The sequence below is a fragment of the Siniperca chuatsi genome, linkage group LG9, assembly GCF_020085105.1.
Source record: "Siniperca chuatsi isolate FFG_IHB_CAS linkage group LG9, ASM2008510v1, whole genome shotgun sequence".
Taxonomy (NCBI): Eukaryota; Metazoa; Chordata; class Actinopteri; order Centrarchiformes; family Sinipercidae; genus Siniperca; species Siniperca chuatsi.
Window position 1 is genome coordinate 13,813,325 of NC_058050.1, and position 16,424 is coordinate 13,829,748.

Below are 16,424 nucleotides of genomic sequence, written 5' to 3' on the forward strand. Positions count from 1 at the left end.
TCATAGAACAAGAAATGTTTCGTATTTTTACTTGATTGACAATTTTTAATCAAAAAGATAAGTGTTCACTGTCACTGTTGCAGTGGAAATGAGGCTTATAGACACCTCACCATTCTGTCATTGTCATTGTGCTTCCTCTTTTTGCAAGATGTTTTGTTTAGAGATTACAAGTCAAATGGGCCATTAAGCTTTTCAAGTGGAAGGTGAGCTTTCAGGCTAATTTCTAAAGTAAAAATCAGTTCTCTAAGTGCTACAGTGGACACAGAGCTTGTTGCAGGTGGTTTTAACTGAAAGTTGAAAATAACGCCCACCCACCCACCCCCATCCGCTTCCTCAAACCCAACTTGACCACATGGCTCTTCAGGGGAAAAGAAAAAAAATGCTGGCGTTCATTTGTCCTGTATCTGCCACCCAACACACATGCAAAAAGGTTTTAGGCACTAAAGCATTTCCATCTGCACTGAGGTTAAAGAAGTGAGGGGCCCTCAGAAGTCCTCCAGGCCTGTACTGTGATGAGCCCATTCACTTAGAAACCACACATCAGACCAAAATGTGTGAGAACTGAAGTTAAATGCAGTTAAATGCGTGCAGGGTTGGCATACTAGTAACCACTAATTTACTGTCAGTTTTCTAACGCAGCAAAGTCTGTTTTTCCCCCAACATGTCAAGCACAAGGAACATTAGTGTTACACCAACAAGAGAAAATGTTGGGCTAGGGATATCAACATTACATTCATATGCAGATGTTCTATAGTCCAATGTAAAAATCAATGAATGCAATGACGTCTTCAACCTATAGTCAGTACAGTATGTGTATAACCCAAAATGGTGCTCTATATGCTCTCTACTTTTTAGTATCGTGGTCTGCAGTAGCTGCCAGAACAGCACAGATCTCTGTGGTGTGGGCAGTGTTGCTTATTATGGCACATTGCGGCATGCCTCAGTCATCTCTGACTGTAGAAACATATTCAAAGTGTCAGAGTGAGTGAGGCAAACCAGTCTATGAACAAGATATGATGATTTGGGGTTTGAACCCCTTGTGTCTCCATGATATTCTCATAGCATGCAAATTCACACCTCATATTCAAATATAACCACAGCCACCACATGGTGGGCTAGCAGTTAACAACCCCCACCTGAAAATCTAAATTAAAATGTGTAAGTAAGAAGTGTGAAATGCTTTCTTGTTGGCTGAAATGTTACAAAAATTAGATCTCCTTGATTGCACCAACTTATCAAAGTGACAGCAAAAATTAAGTTTCAAAAGTAAACATTAAATCTATACATCCTCTAAGTAAATTACAGACAGACAAAAAGCAGCACATTCTGCATTAGTCTTTGGCAAATTTATCAAATGCCCTATTTTTTTGCACAAAATCCTGACTTTTGTGGAATATAGAAAGATCAGTATCTGTGAGTTAAACCTTGTGAAATGTACTACATGTGATGTTAGTTATATTAGCAGTTAAACTATCAAGTTTGATCAGGGGATTAATTAAACATTTTAGATATACAGTTTGTAGTGTTTCTGGGCAAAAATCTATGGTGATCTATGTACAATATTTAAGTTTTTAACATACCAAGAGAAACTTAAAATGTCCTTTTGAATGTAGGTGCAATTCGACATCTAATTCAAGAACCAGTCTTATTTTGGAAAGTTCAGAAGCAAAAACCTCAGAATATTAACCCAAAAAAGGAAAACAATAAAAATTGTATTCCCTGTTGCAAACAATTTCACTTGTTGACAAACAAATAAACACATGGTTTTATACAATACCAATGGGTAAGGCTTTATTGGAGGAAACAAAATAAACCTACCCCATAAAACCATCAATTTTGTTAAAGTTACAATAAATATTCCTTAACATTTAGTTCAATAAATTTAGATATGTATTGTTGATGTGTTAGTAACACTAAGCAGAGGTAGTGATGTAAAGGTACTTCATTAACTATACTGTTTGTTAGAAATAACATATTGGTGATTTAAGAGATGCATGAATATTAGGATAAAAGGTTTGTGTTAAACAATGTCATATTTAGAGAAGTTATCTCTTAAATCACCTGGCAAGTAAGTACACACTCCACAAAAAATACTCCAAATCAATGGCACACTCACACACACATTCGCACACACTCGTCGTGGCCTCAGCTTGCTGACAGTGCTTGGGTAGGTCGTAGGCTGGTGCGTTTGCGTCATGCTCCCAGTAGTAGGTGGCTGACATTGATTGACAGGAACAGTGCTGCACGAGAGGCATGAAAGAAAACAGGACAGTGACAATACAGAAGGTCGAAGAGTAGAGATGTGACCAATCACAAGCTTTGACACTGACATGTCCCATCAGACCCGTTGTGTGTATAAAAATGTATGTTACCTGTTGTTTCTGTGTGCACTCTGGAGCCATCGGTGCTGGTCACTTTACATGAAATAAATGTTTTTCTGCCTTCCTTCTTATCCAGAGAGGATTCAAGCAGCACTGTGCTTCCCAGTGGGATGGGGCTTGGGACAAGATAAGTGTTTGTTAGGGCAAACTGACCATGGATGATAACAGTCATACAGTATGAAGAGGTTAGTTTGCGCTGATGCACTGCTATCTTATTAATGGCCCCAAGCAAATGTCTAATGATCCTTGGCTGACCACAATTAGCAGACCAGAGCATTTGGGCTGACTTTGCGAGGCAAACACTGTTGTTACAACTACAGAGATCGCCAAACTGAATATTTAATTTGTGCATTACATCATCTATGTGGGATCATTCAATGCTCATCCCAAGTACCTGATACTGAGATGAGCTGATAAAATGAACATCAGGGTATAATATTGAACAGAGGGTGTTAGGGACACAAGGGTCTTCAAAATGTACAGAAAACTATTAGTCTATCATTATACTGACCAAATAAAAAGTAGCATTTCCAGCAAGGTATTTTACATTTTGGTGAATATTGAAACAAAGTATGACTATGTATGACAAAAAAAATAAAAATCTACACAACAAATTAACTGTTGCATGTCTATAAAAATATATTCTTCCTGTACCTGCGGTAGTTGATGTTGAGGTTGGCAGTCATAACAGCTCCAGAGAGCAGAGCAGCATGAGTACCTGTCACAGTGTCAATCATAGTGGCTATCGCCCCCCCGTGGACATGTCTGGAAACACACACAACGTCTATTAGACGTCTAAAGTATTGTGAAGTATTCCTGGTTAGCCTATTCGGCTAACCAGGAGCCCCAAACTAGCATATTTCAGACCAAGACATAACATTTTTTTAAAAACATAAAATGTGCAAATGTATTAAAGGTAATATTACTGTGTTGCTTACAGTATGGAGTACAGTTAAGTAGGAACAGTATGTAAAAATATTGCAAACAACATTAACTGTTATCTTACCCTGGTGGCCCCTCCAGTAGGTGTCCAGCCTGGAAAATGCACACACACTTCTGCTCCTCACTGTTAACAAACAAAACATACTCAAATGCTGCCCCCGGGTCTCTGATGTTCCGGGTAAAAAGACGAGCTTTTGACTGGATTATTTTACTAAGATACACTCCACCTGATGGGAAAAACACACAAGTGAACTGTCAGCAGCTAACAGAGCATCCCAGGGGGAAAAAACATAACAAATACAGGTGCAAACAGGGGTTGTAGGGTATCAAACATTTATATTTAAAGATTTAATGTTTCTAAATTTTTACTTTAATGCATGATACAATCACAATCTGAGATTATCACATCCAAAAGTCAAATATATATGTATTTCTCTTTGTACCAAGAAGGAATGGGACAATTAATATAAGGATATGTCAAAATAAAAAACATAAATAGGTTAATATAGTTTTTATTGTTATATATTATTTTATTTATTATTGAATATGTAATACCAGCACATGCTTAGTTCCAACTTTATTGTTGTTTATGTATTTCATAATGACAAAGGTTTGATCATTTCACCGTCAGCAGTTCATGTCCAGTCAAACATATTCATAGTATGTTTGTATATTTATGTATTGTAGCAGCACAGCTCAAAATTAAATGTTAACTTAGAAATGCTGAAAATGCATCTTTGCAGACTTTGCTGATCATCATTGACACATCATCACCTTTTAAGTTGATATGGTGAACTTGTTAGCTAACAGTTGCTTATTTACACATCCAGCAATTATGGAGCAACATTATCATTTGGATTCGTGTTTGTGTCCATCTGATGAATGTAAGTCCAATATTCACTCTCTTTTAGCTCTGTTTTTGGTCTCCAACAACTCCTGAGGGAAATTTCTGGGTCTTTAGCGGCTGAATGCTCCTCTATGTTCACCAGCTAATCGATAACTGTGTCTGTCCGCTGCTTGGTGCTGAGCAGGTAGTGTACAGTGGGGTTTTAGAGCTTTTTATCCAAAAATAGCTGCCTGATGTGGCCAGAAACGACGCTATGAGAGCGGTGAGAGTGAAGTTGCGGGCCGATAGCTAAACAATGAGCTGAAACTCACTATAAAAGCTCTGTAAAGCCGAGGAGAGCTGCTGATTCAGGTGATAATTCTCTGTAGGTTCATAACTACGAGCGACCCCTTTCACGTTGTCACATTGCCATTTGATACATTGTTATTATAAAAATATTGATTGAAACAATAAATGGATATTTTGATAAAATACAACAAACAAAAACAACGCAATTTAACCCCGAGAGCTTGACCCCTTGACTATTTCCAAAAACTCAAGTCCCTTCACTGCTTACTCTATTTCATAAACAAAACAAACAAGCAGAAAGACAGACAAACATCACACTCACAATCTGCACTTTTACCTGTAGCATACTTGAGGAGGCGATTGTAGCTTGGCAGTCTCCTCCACGGCCCTTCCTGTTTCTCACCTCTCTCTGTCTCCACCTCACACTGGCTGTTATAATGCTCGTACAACCGCGTCATTTCTGAGCCCCATGAGGAGTTCGGCAAGCTGAAGTCCCGTGGCTTGGAGGAAAAGGGCGATGGCAGCGCCTGCCAAACAGGGAAATGCTTTACCACCTTAGTCTACTACCGTAACTGGGTCTAAAAGGCTTGGGGGAAAGTTAGCAGTGGGACGATGTGTTGAGACAGAGCATGTCATAGGATTATGTAAAAAAAAATAAATAAATAAAATATTTAAGCTCACATGCCAATTATTGGTTTCTGAAATGACAATTATATAAATATTGACACAATAGACATTTGTCATCCATCATACCATTTCTACCGAGATCGCTATCTCTTTAAAAGCTCTGGTTGTATTAGGCCACTGAGGGCAATGTTGTCAACCAAAGACCTGCTTTATGGCACTACTGAACGATATTTGGATCAATGTGATGAAATACCTTGGCTTGTCAGGTATTTAATTCTGCCAAAAACTGTTGTTCCTATGTGTTATTTTCTTTATAAACATTTTCTCAATTGAATTTCTGGTGGAAGTGTTTTTGTAAAGCAAAAACCTATGCAGCCACTGTTGTGTAGAGTTTTGCTTCCTGGCGCCAGAACTGTAATTAATACATTAATTTTAAGTCAGTGGAGACAGACCAGAGAGTGTTTTTTTTTAATTCATTACAGAGAGGTATTCATTTCACTAGATGTTTGAGGTTGTAGTTTGTAGTGTTGTACTAGACTGCATTATATTAAAATGTGTTTCTAATATCCTTCCCCCTCAAGTTTGAAAATGGGGTGGACAAAACGTTAGAAAACACCTCTCGATGCAGTCCGGTTCAGCACCACTGCAAACTGCAACCACAATAATAAACATATAGTTAAATTAACACTTCTCTGACAGGTGTACCCAATAAAGTGGCCACTGAGTGTATATCAATATTGCAATATAAAATTGCACATGCTGTGATATAGAATGGTATGTGTGTTGGCCACCCCTCATAGCATGCAACATTTTGCATAATTACGCATGGACATGTGTTTGTTTTTGACAATATTGACATGACTGTTATATTTTCAGGTCCCCTTGGTGTCCCCAGTGTTTGTACAGGAATGCACTTAACGCTAACCCATCAGTGCTTTACACTGTATCACAGGCTAACTAAACCCATCACTGGACTGAGAAACATCTGGAACGAGAGAAGGAGAATGAGTTCACAGGGCACACATATGAAACCCCATTCAAAAAGATCCGACCAGTCACTTCAAGCACTTTCCTCAAAACAGTTTACTCTACCTACCACCATGGTCCGTACAAAGGTGGTCCTGGCTGAAACGCTGGTCGGATGGCTGAGTTGAGTCAGTATGGGAGAGTGTGAGCCGAGGCGTTGAAAGCCCTTGATTGTTCGACCGAGGCTCCTTGCCATCTGTACACTGTTTCAACTGACGAGGACGGAGGAAAAGCTTGCACAGAAAATGATTCTTACAGAGCTGCCTGTATTTTCAGGAAATTAACTAGATAACTGCTGGTATAAACGCAGTTAACGGTAATTAAAAGGCAGCTGTCGAACGCGTTTGCTAGCTAGCACCGTAACAAACTAGCTACTATCGCTGCCATAAATACGGAGCTGCTTTATAATACACCGTAAGCATGTTTAACGCATATTTGTGTTTGCCTATCTCGGAAAATTAAAAATACACCCTGCTGTGACACACTGTAATTGTTCTACCGGTGACTTTCACGTGTCATCGGATCGGATCGGATCAGCAAGTATGTCAACTTCCGGCACGAGGTCGCGTGGTTTACGCATTGCACTGTGATTGGCTGTGGAGGATTTAGGAAAGATATTTAATTTGTTTCAGAATCAGAAATACTTTATTGATCCCCGAGGGGAAACTCTTTTGCTACAGCAGCTCACTATCACGTCAGTGCACACAGGAATAGAAGTACTAAGCAAAAAAATATATAATACACTATAATACAGTTTCATTTGTAATCATCTCGTACCTGACTTGAATTTAAATACGAAGATTTGATTTTTGGTATTCACAAGTGTCATACAAGTCAGGTATCAATATTTTAATTGTATCTAACTATCATTCATGGCAAATACTTTTCACACAAATGCAAATTTGAAAAGGTGAAACTCTGCTTTGTATCCTTTTGTAACTATATGGACTCTTACATAAAGACTGTTTCCTCATCACAAAACACAAACACTCTGAAGACATATTAACTATCTCAGCAATACAGATTTGGAGATGCATTATTCTATTTTATAATTTTCCATGTATATCTACCCCTGGCAGAAGATTGCCAGGGATGGACCAGATCAGACATGCAAAAAGATTCTTTCCCAGGTGATTTGCAAGAGAGGACAAAAGTTGTGATGTGGATGAGAATCTGTGGCCAAATGCAGAAGACAGAGCTATCCTCTACATGTATGTTTAGTGAATACATACACATTTGTTTTGCATTGCATTTTTTTAGTTTAGGAAAAAAAGCCTAGTGAAGCATATTGCAGCATTTCTGATTCATTTCTGTGACATATACTGTAAGGTAGCACAACCCATGCAGTAAAAAGGTGCCATTGTTTTTACTGTAATGGAATCTTGGTTTATGCAAAACAAAAAATGTTTAAATTAAATAAAACAAAAATAAAAAGTACAAAAACAAATACATGTTTTTAGATTGCTACTTCAAAGACAATAGTAATACATATTGTAATGTTACCAGCTGTTAGTGTTTTAAAAAAAATAGCCATTTAAAATATTTATTAAGGATGACTCAGTGTTCATATCTATGTTATTTTACAGAATGCTAAACAATAGATGTAGCCATAAGAACAAAATTTTCATAAAATGTTTATCAACTGTGACGTAACAACACAAGGGTTTTGCCGGAGAGTTTCACAAATGGGCAGCAACAAAATAACTGAATAGGGCATCTACTACAGAAGTAGCTACAATAAATGTTTTGGTTTTATTTATTTTATATACATTTTTTCAGTCTTATGATACATTTAAGTTACTCGTATGTCTTGCCACAATTAATGAACACTTCTCCAAATGTGATCCTATCCATATAAGATCCGATTGTTCACAGTGCACATGTAACACTGAAGTGTTACTTCACTACAATTTCACTCAACATCACTTAAATTGAATATGATTGTGAAAGACACAGCCACATTTTGTTTTCCAGTTAACTTCAGTGTATTGGACTTTTGAGGAGGTCTTAAATTGATCAAGACAGATTCAACTAGATGTCTCTCAGTTTGTTGTTCATCAGAGGAGGCCAACAGACTCAAAACAGAGACAGTTTGGCGGCAGCAAGACTCCGAAACGTAGTAGATTGATCTGAAGGGACAGGAAATGGGAGATAAACTATGCATAATAAGTAGCTTTTAATCGTGACTGAAAAATGCAGTGAGACTTTCATTCTTAATCCTTGGTTCTGCACTAGGGGGAGGTAGAGGAACATGCCATTGAACTTATTTGGTTTCTGATGAATAAGATGATAGATTAATATCATGTGTCATAAATTTGTGTACGTTACATTTACTTTCCAGCTCAGTTTAAAGTATGATGGTTACAGCCCGGCAGTATAATCAGCCCTCTAAAGCAAGAGAACACCAGAAAGTTTATCAGCCAGGCAGCATTTCATTTCAAACCAGAAACAATGGGGCAATTTTAGATTATTGTGGCTTAAATAATTACAATATCTGCTTGTCAGTTACCATTTATTCTGAGAGTGTTCAACTGATCTTTTTCACTCCGACATGTGACATGACGTGATAGTTCCATGAAGCTTATTGCTCCCAGCAAAATAGTAAATTTGGTTCACACATTCTTCCACACACAGATTCAGGTGCTATAAAAAAGTAGCTTTACTGGTTCGGTCAGGGGAAGCTATTTCAGAATCAGAAATACTTTACTGATCCCGAGGGGAAACTAAGTTTTTGAGTTTACTTTGTTTAAAAGGTAATGACTATTATCATTTGTGAAAGCTGTAATCACACGTATCAGTCAAAGTGTTTTACAGAGACAAAAAGCCAAACTAAATGCAAACACAATCCCATTACAAAATGATATAAAACTATGTAACATTTCCCCACCCATAGGTCTGTGCCACTTGTCGAATGGATGTAAGACCCCCTTCTTTTTTTTCCTTAAAACATAGTTTTTATTTTCTCATAATAAACAAGCACAGCTGCAATCCCATCAGTATGTGTGCATGGCATGCTTCTATTGTTTAAAAGCTCACAGTCATTGTTGAGTGTTTCTGAGTTGACTTTATTTTGGAGCTTCAGAGATTCCACACAGCTTCCTGCAAAATTAAGAAAAGAACAAACCATGTTAATTTAGTGTGTCCTGACATCTTTACTTTTACAGCCATGACTATTATGTGGTGCTGCTCTGTTATGAGACAAGTTTACTGTTGAAACTGCGAGGCCTAATGCCCCATAGGCCTGATTTTACTTTCACAAATCAATGATCATATTGTAAAGAAAATATCACTCCCATTACATACATTTGGTTTGTTTTCAATTCTCTGTGCGTCCTAAAAAGTACTACGTTGTGATCTGTGACAAACAAATATGATTTATACATACAGTATCTGAAATACATCTTATGGAAATGTTTGTCTGATGCTGAACGTCAATAAAAAAAATTAAAAAAAATAGAAAAAGAAACTGAGGCCTGGGGTTCTCTGATGTTGGATTGTTCTAGCTGACCCTCTTATTTGCATTATTGATGCAAATAGGCATTTCAAATCTTACCGTGCTTCTTCCTTGGTTGTATCTGCAAAGGCACAAATAGCTTTGTCTCTATCCAAAATCTGTTGTTTCAAGTTCTGAATGTCGCCCCCAGCCTTCTTTTTAACATCATCGTGATCAGCTGAGGAAATGACAGCAAATAACAGAGAGAAACAAATGTTATTCCAGAGTCTGTACAAATGAGAATTTCCATATTTTATATTACACTATAAATTGATTTTAGGTGGAAAACAAATAAAGACTAACAATTAAAACGGTGCAAACATGTTAATGGCAGCTGCTACTTTTGCTAAAATCATCTCAGTTATATCAGCTAGGATAAGAAGTGTGCTGATGAGTGGCTGAAACCAAGGGCAGCCTGCCTGGATGCTTGTGGGTAGGTGCTGTCACATCTAGTTCTACTGGTTTCTATAGGTCAAAGTTTAAACTGAATAAAAGGCAGTTATCCCAGGATATCTGGTTAGCTTGGTTTTTCAGAGGCCTGTATAGACAGTGCAATAATGACAGATCTCAGCAGCTCCAATCCATCCTCCTCTTTTAAAAATGGCAATAAGAAAACCTGATCAAAGGTGTGTAGGGGCACACTATGGTTTATTACATTCTCTTATCTGGTTTTGGATTGGTTAATATCTGTCCAGAGCTGATATCACCAGACCACAGGTGAAACAAAAAAGCTGCTTTACCTTTGAGTTTGATTATGGCCTCAAGCATATCCGTTTTCTTCTTCTCAACATTCGCCTAATAAGGACACAGGTGAAAACATTTGTCAGCAATTAGATTAACGCATGAGGATGTTCACTAGAAACACAAATCAAATATGTGCATGTAACAGAATACGGAGGTAGAAGTTGATCCTAACATGCCATAGTCAATGTTAGACATCGTGTGCATCCTGCAAAGTGATACTGTCCTGTATAATGTTATGCTTGTTGGTTGTGCAGCAGTGTGTGCATAGTAAATAACACCACTTGTGAGCAAACTGCAGGTGTTTGTCGCGTGCCTTCTCTGTGTTACAGGTCTGTAGACTTTTATCAGTGTCCTGTGTTGATTTCTCCGTGTCTGCCTTCGTCTTCTTCAGCTCATCCACCTTAGTGTTGACGGATGCCAGCTTTGTCTTCAGCTCCTGGATTTTGTTTTTCGCTTCGACGATGGCTTCCTCTTTGGTCTTGACCTCCGCCGAGTTCTCCACGATGCGGGTTTTCAAATTACGCAGGTTTAGCTCCTGGCGCACGGCCTGGAAAACCATTATAGCCATCACAACCACACTCAGGCCGAGTAAAACAATCGCAAGCTTCATCGTTGTTGATACGAGGAAAGACTGGTTCAACTGGTGGAGACTGCTGCTGGTCACTTGTTGCTCATTCCGGGTAGTTCTCCACCCCTGCACGCGTGTCTCCTCCAACTCCTTCTCTCAGTGTGACTGTTGCTACTGTGCTTGTAACCTGCTCTACCTGCTCAACTAGCTGGGCGTGGAAATCCACCTATTTCCTCCTTAGACTCTCATGTAGTGGCCTAGGCACGCACGCAAATACAAACACCTTGAATGTATTTGGATCATTTTGCTGCCCTTGAATATCTTATAATATCATATTGTGTTTGGTTTCAACAATAATGGGCAAAATAAGCAACAAGACATTTGTGATGGCAAAATACGAAATTCAAACTCAAAGTACCGTACTTAAGTATATTTCTACTTTACTTGAGTGTCTTAGTTTTCTGCTGCCTCTCCTCCCCTACTTTTCAGAGGGAACTATTGTACCTTTTACTCCACTACATTTAGTTGACAGCTTTACTTTCCATATTAAGATTTTACATACAAAACAATAATAATCTTTTAAAATGAATTGTTAGAATTTAAACTACCTAAACAGTATATAAAATACCAACACTCATCATTAACATGCTGCTTACATTAATGCATCAATAATAATATAATACTTTTTAGTTTTTTACAGTGCGGTACTGCTACTTTTACGTAAGAAGAACATCGGAATACTTCTTCCACCACTGTCTCTGAGTAAAGTTGAGAAAAAGTATTATTAAAATTAATATCAGGCTGATTTAAATGTAACCTCAGATGTTGTATTAATTATCAATGAGATAATTACACTGCGCAAATAATGTGTCACTGGACAAGATGAAGCAGAACTTTTATATCAGCTCCAGTTTGTCACATATAAAACATAGGATAACCTGCTTATCTACAGTCATATTTGACTTCTTTATAAGGTAATAAAGCTCAGAGCCAACACACATGAATCCAAACGCGCAGGTGAGACAGCCTCCTTGGCTGATTGATTTTTATTCGGCAAACGCAGAGAGGTGTAACAAGGACAACGCGGAAATCAACTCTGTGTTCAAGCTGAGGACTGGCTGACTCTGAATCCCACATGGAAGTTAAAGAAGCTGTGCTGGGACACCTGTAACAAGACTCATAGCTGTATATCAGCGAGGATAAACACCTTACACACAAAAAAGGCTCACGGCTCTCGTAAAATAAAGCATGAAGGTGCCATTGATGCTACCTTTGACAATAGTCGTGTCTATCGCTATAGTGGGGATCATGAGAGTCCGGAAAAAGGAGCAGGACAAAGTAGAAAGACGGAACAGATTTGAGGATATCAAGCTGCGGGTGGTCGACGATGTGCTGGTAGAGTATCAGACCGGTATGGTAGAGCAGCAGATGCTACTGGAAAAGACCCAGAGTGTGTACCAAGCGCTGGAGGAAGAGGTGAACCTGCTCCGGACCAAAGCAGATAAGGCGAAGGGTGAAGTGGACATCTGCCTGGGAGGCCAGGTGGGGAGAAAATGAAAGATGCCACGTCAATATTATGTTGAATTTAGTTTCCACAGAAGATTGTCAGCTTAAACGGCAATTAAATGCTCCACAACTGAAGGAGGAACTTGAGTATGGAGTTAAATATAAGTTTATAACCTTTTTATGCATCACCTGTCTTTTCATAGCCATTGGGATATTCTTAATGTAATGTAATCTTTCTGTGGGGGAATAACTGATTTGAATGGCGTCACGTCAGGCACGAGCCAAATAACCGTTTCACCTGGTAAGGAAATAAATACATATCATCAGCACCTGCCGGGAAATCTGGCTTGTCTTGTTAGAGCAGGGACTGGCGATAGGCCTGCAGGCAGACTAAATTCTAATAGTGTACTTTTTCCTACATTACTGTATGGTCTGTAAACGATTTATTGTTTGAATGATGTATATTAATCTACTGTCCCTGCTTGTATACATGGCTGGCCTTAGTCTCTATGGGGTTATAGGCCAATTTCCTAATTTCCCAACCAATCATTCCCCACACAGCCATTAATCTACAGATATCACATTGGATGTTTCTTTAAAAAAGATTGTTTGGCATTCTTTTTGAAAAAACAAAATATAAATGAGAAATATGATCCGAACCCTCCTGTGTCTGCCCCCCTAGTACTCCTGTAGAAAAATGCTTGGGGTTTTGCTCATATTTTTACTTCTTAAAAGGGCACTAAATACATGAAAAAGTGCATCACCAAAGCGAATGCGAACACTCACATGACCGAGGAGCAAGAGAGGACAGTCATAAAGTTATTGTACTGTAGCTCTGTGTGGTTTATTCATGGAGAAACAGAATTTGCATTTTACATTCATTGTCACCCATTTACTGACCTTTATGACCCATCTATGCAAAGTTGATCTAGTGGCTTCACAGTGGATTAAGGTGATTCCTCAGTGTTCCTCAGAGCATCTAAGGAAAACAGCATCCCTAAAAAGAATCTTTTAGGGCACAGAAAATGGGGTAATGTGAAAAGGATTAACAAGATAAAATGGAAGTAATAATCTTGTGTAGCCAAATAAGGGGAAGACTTGTCAAAAGAGAAAGAAAATGAAGTATATCCTTATACTTCTTGACATAACACTGTGTTGTTTGCAGATCCAATTAATGTTATGACAGAAGTGACATAACATCCTGTGGAAGTCACAAGGAAGTTGCTGCATCACACTTGAAGATGTAGATGCAGTGTGGTAATCTATGTAGGCAGGATTTCTCTAACAAACTCAGGTTTGAGTTGCTGGATTCTCTTTTCCACTTGCAGAAATCTGCAAGTGACGAGCTGGCAGCAGCAAGCACCAGATTCAATGATCTTAAAGGTAGGTGCCGATTTATGGGCCTCAATGCCAAAAGTTGTCATGTGTTCATTAATGGAGAGAAGAGACTAAGCAACTTTCCCCTGTTTTACCAAGCACATTATACTGCTTCAAATACATTTTAGTTTATTTCTCTTCCAATTTGATGGTCTTAACCTTGATTTTTAATTTGTGAAACACTTAAAATTCCTCATGTCATATAATACTTGTAGCTGAAACCGAGAAGGAAAAGACCAGCTGGAAAACAGAAGTGGCAACACTGGAACAGCAACTAGCAGCACGGAGCTTAGTGTGTGACTTTTTGAAAAAAGGATCCCAAATAGCAAGGTATTGTTACTACTTTACTGTTTCTGCAGAGTGTACTCGAACATCCATAATGAGATCTATGCATTCACTACATTTTCTATTGCTGAACTTTCTCTTAAAGCAAGTTCTGTGGCGAAGTGATTGTGGAGGCCCCTAAACAAGAGGAGCCAAAGGCAGAGGCCCCTAAACAAGAGGAGCCTAAAGCAGAGGCCCCTAAACAAGAGGAGCCAAAGGCAGAGGCCCCTAAACAAGAGGAGCCTAAAGCAGAGGCCCCTAAACAAGAGGAGCCAAAGGCAGAGGCCCCTAAACAAGAGGAGCCTAAAGCAGAGGCCCCTAAACAAGAGGAGCCAAAGGCAGAGGCCCCTAAACAAGAGGAGCCTAAAGCAGAGGCCCCTAAGAAGAGATGAAGTATTACAACACGTGTTTTCTGCTCTACAACGCTTCATCTGTTTAAAAAAATCACTGTTTTTGATACGCTGCAACCAGATTCCAGCACTATGCTTTACAGGGTCAGTGTCACATGTGACAGGCCCTAAAGGGGGACTACTTAGATTTTGTAGTTGCTAAGTGAGATGTTAATGAATGTCATTTTCAATCTGTTATTTATATTTATGCAACACAATGAGGAGGAATGAAGATACATTAAGATGTGAGTCATATGTTTTGTGTTTGTTTAGCTTTTGTGTATGTTGGTGTAAAATGCTTTGTAATAAACAGCTATTGTCATAATTTTGCAAATATTCTGTGCTTGTTAGGTGCACCGACATCTTTGTAACTGAAAGGCAATGAGGAAATAGATGAGTGATGTGGGTGGACTTGCAGGTTCATGCTGTAGAGTCATACAAGATTTCTCACTTTAGCAACATTGTTTATCTGCCATAATTCAGTTTGGATTTATGGTACAAAGAAAATAAACACATGCTGTGAACCAATTTTGTTTTAAAAAGGGGGTGTTGTATTTGCAGTATCTTGTCAATAATGTAGTTACTTTGAGTTGAACTTAATAAATATATTAAAATATATTGTAATTAAAGACCATTCAACATGCACTTTTCTACAAATATCAGCAAAATGCACTCAAAGTATCAAAAGTAAAGGTACTCATTGTGTAGAATGGCCCCTTCCAATGTATTATATTACTATTACATTAATGTGCAAACAGCATTTTAATGTTAGTTGGTCAAAGTGGAGATCATTTTAACTATTTTATATACTGTTGTGTAGTTAATCTATAAAAATGCCTTATATTTTTGATATATCATTTGTATCTAAAATATGCAAACTAACTAGTAACTATAGCTGCCAATGAAAGTAATGGAGTAAAAAGTACATTATTTCCCTCTGATGTAGTGGAGTAGTATAAAATATCATAAAATGGAAATACTCAAGTAAAGTTCAAATAGAATTGTATTTAAGTACAGTACTTGAGTAAATGTACTTAGTTACATTCCACCACATGTCAAACTCCATTATACTGTACCAACATTCAATATCTTCACAGTTGTAAACTGTGATGCCATCTCCATTTTGTGCTTTCAGAGTAGTAGTGGTATTGTAGAGAAAATAACATCCACTATAGTACTCAGTTGTGATACTTGTAAAGAGTAAAATGCATGAAGGATATAGCAAAATTAGTTATTTGTAGGGGGGAAACGACAGGATATTGGTATGTTATCATAAACAGTAAGACATGCTGTAGTTAGATTAAAAACACCACACTGGCTCCACCCGCATGTGGTGTCTCATAATCTGTCACAAAAATAACCGTTTGAGAACCTTCTGGAAACATTCCTTGAACCAGAATACCTACTGGGAACGTTCCTAAACCATTCTTTAAAGGGACAGTTCACCCCAAAGATGCATATTATCCCTCTTACCTGTAGTGTTATTTATTCATCTAGATTGTTTTGATGTGAGTTGCAGAGTTTTGGAGATATCGGCTGCCTTTTTTTGAATATAATGGAACTAGATGGCATTCGGCTTGTGGTGCTCAAAGCGCCAAAAAATGTCAATGTCTCTTTTCAGAAATCATGACCCTGTTACTCAAGATAATCCACAGATTTGTTGTGAGCAGTTTCATGCCCAAAAATTTCCTACTCGCACCAAAACAACTGTGAACTGTCCCTTTAAAGGTTACAAAAAAATTTTTTGCAAACATTTTACCAAATGGGAAGCTTTAAGGGTCATTCTAGGAAGGTTATGTTTGCTGGGTAGTATGTCTTCCCTTGCACACATCACCACCGCACACACACACATCTCATTGTTCCTTGAGGATAGTAATGAACAGCACGTCCGAATGCTCCACACATAACACAC

General features: G+C 38.2%; 3 protein-coding genes across 8 annotated transcripts; 1 reads left to right on the forward strand and 2 right to left on the reverse strand.

Annotated features, from left to right (window-relative positions):
- Positions 1 to 1,764: 1,764 nt before the first annotated feature.
- Positions 1,765 to 6,682, reverse strand: them4 (thioesterase superfamily member 4). The gene is made up of 6 exons (XM_044209361.1): positions 6,182 to 6,682; positions 4,796 to 4,985; positions 3,388 to 3,550; positions 3,036 to 3,146; positions 2,373 to 2,497; positions 1,765 to 2,240 (listed from the first exon to the last, which is right to left on the reverse strand). Exons 1-6 carry the CDS (start codon positions 6,305 to 6,307, stop codon positions 2,194 to 2,196), a joined length of 762 nt encoding a protein of 253 aa, XP_044065296.1. The 5' UTR covers positions 6,308 to 6,682; the 3' UTR covers positions 1,765 to 2,193.
- A 958-nt stretch (positions 6,683 to 7,640) lies between these two features.
- Positions 7,641 to 11,127, reverse strand: si:dkey-87o1.2 (uncharacterized protein LOC796684 homolog). Of its 3 annotated transcripts, XM_044209368.1 has the most exons (5): positions 10,662 to 11,116; positions 10,345 to 10,399; positions 9,665 to 9,782; positions 9,148 to 9,210; positions 7,641 to 8,240 (listed from the first exon to the last, which is right to left on the reverse strand). In XM_044209368.1, exons 1-4 carry the CDS (start codon positions 10,956 to 10,958, stop codon positions 9,177 to 9,179), a joined length of 504 nt encoding a protein of 167 aa, XP_044065303.1. In that variant the 5' UTR covers positions 10,959 to 11,116; the 3' UTR covers positions 7,641 to 8,240; positions 9,148 to 9,176. The 3 variants fall into 3 exon arrangements, with proteins under 3 accessions (XP_044065303.1, XP_044065304.1, XP_044065302.1); XM_044209369.1 differs by having other exon boundaries at positions 7,641 to 9,210; positions 10,749 to 11,127; XM_044209367.1 differs by having other exon boundaries at positions 7,641 to 9,210; positions 10,662 to 11,114.
- Positions 11,128 to 11,914: 787 nt separating this feature from the next.
- On the forward strand, positions 11,915 to 15,040 carry zgc:174935 (uncharacterized protein LOC796019 homolog). Of its 4 annotated transcripts, none has more exons than XM_044209364.1 (5): positions 11,926 to 12,458; positions 13,751 to 13,805; positions 14,015 to 14,129; positions 14,230 to 14,257; positions 14,318 to 15,040. In XM_044209364.1, the coding sequence occupies exons 1-5, from the start codon at positions 12,165 to 12,167 to the stop codon at positions 14,513 to 14,515; spliced, it is 690 nt and encodes a 229-aa protein (XP_044065299.1). In that variant the 5' UTR covers positions 11,926 to 12,164; the 3' UTR covers positions 14,516 to 15,040. The 4 variants fall into 4 exon arrangements, with proteins under 4 accessions (XP_044065298.1, XP_044065299.1, XP_044065300.1 ...); XM_044209365.1 differs by having other exon boundaries at positions 11,927 to 12,458; positions 14,230 to 14,437; positions 14,498 to 15,040; XM_044209366.1 differs by having other exon boundaries at positions 11,927 to 12,458; positions 14,230 to 14,377; positions 14,498 to 15,040.
- The last annotated feature ends 1,384 nt before the right edge of the window (positions 15,041 to 16,424 follow it).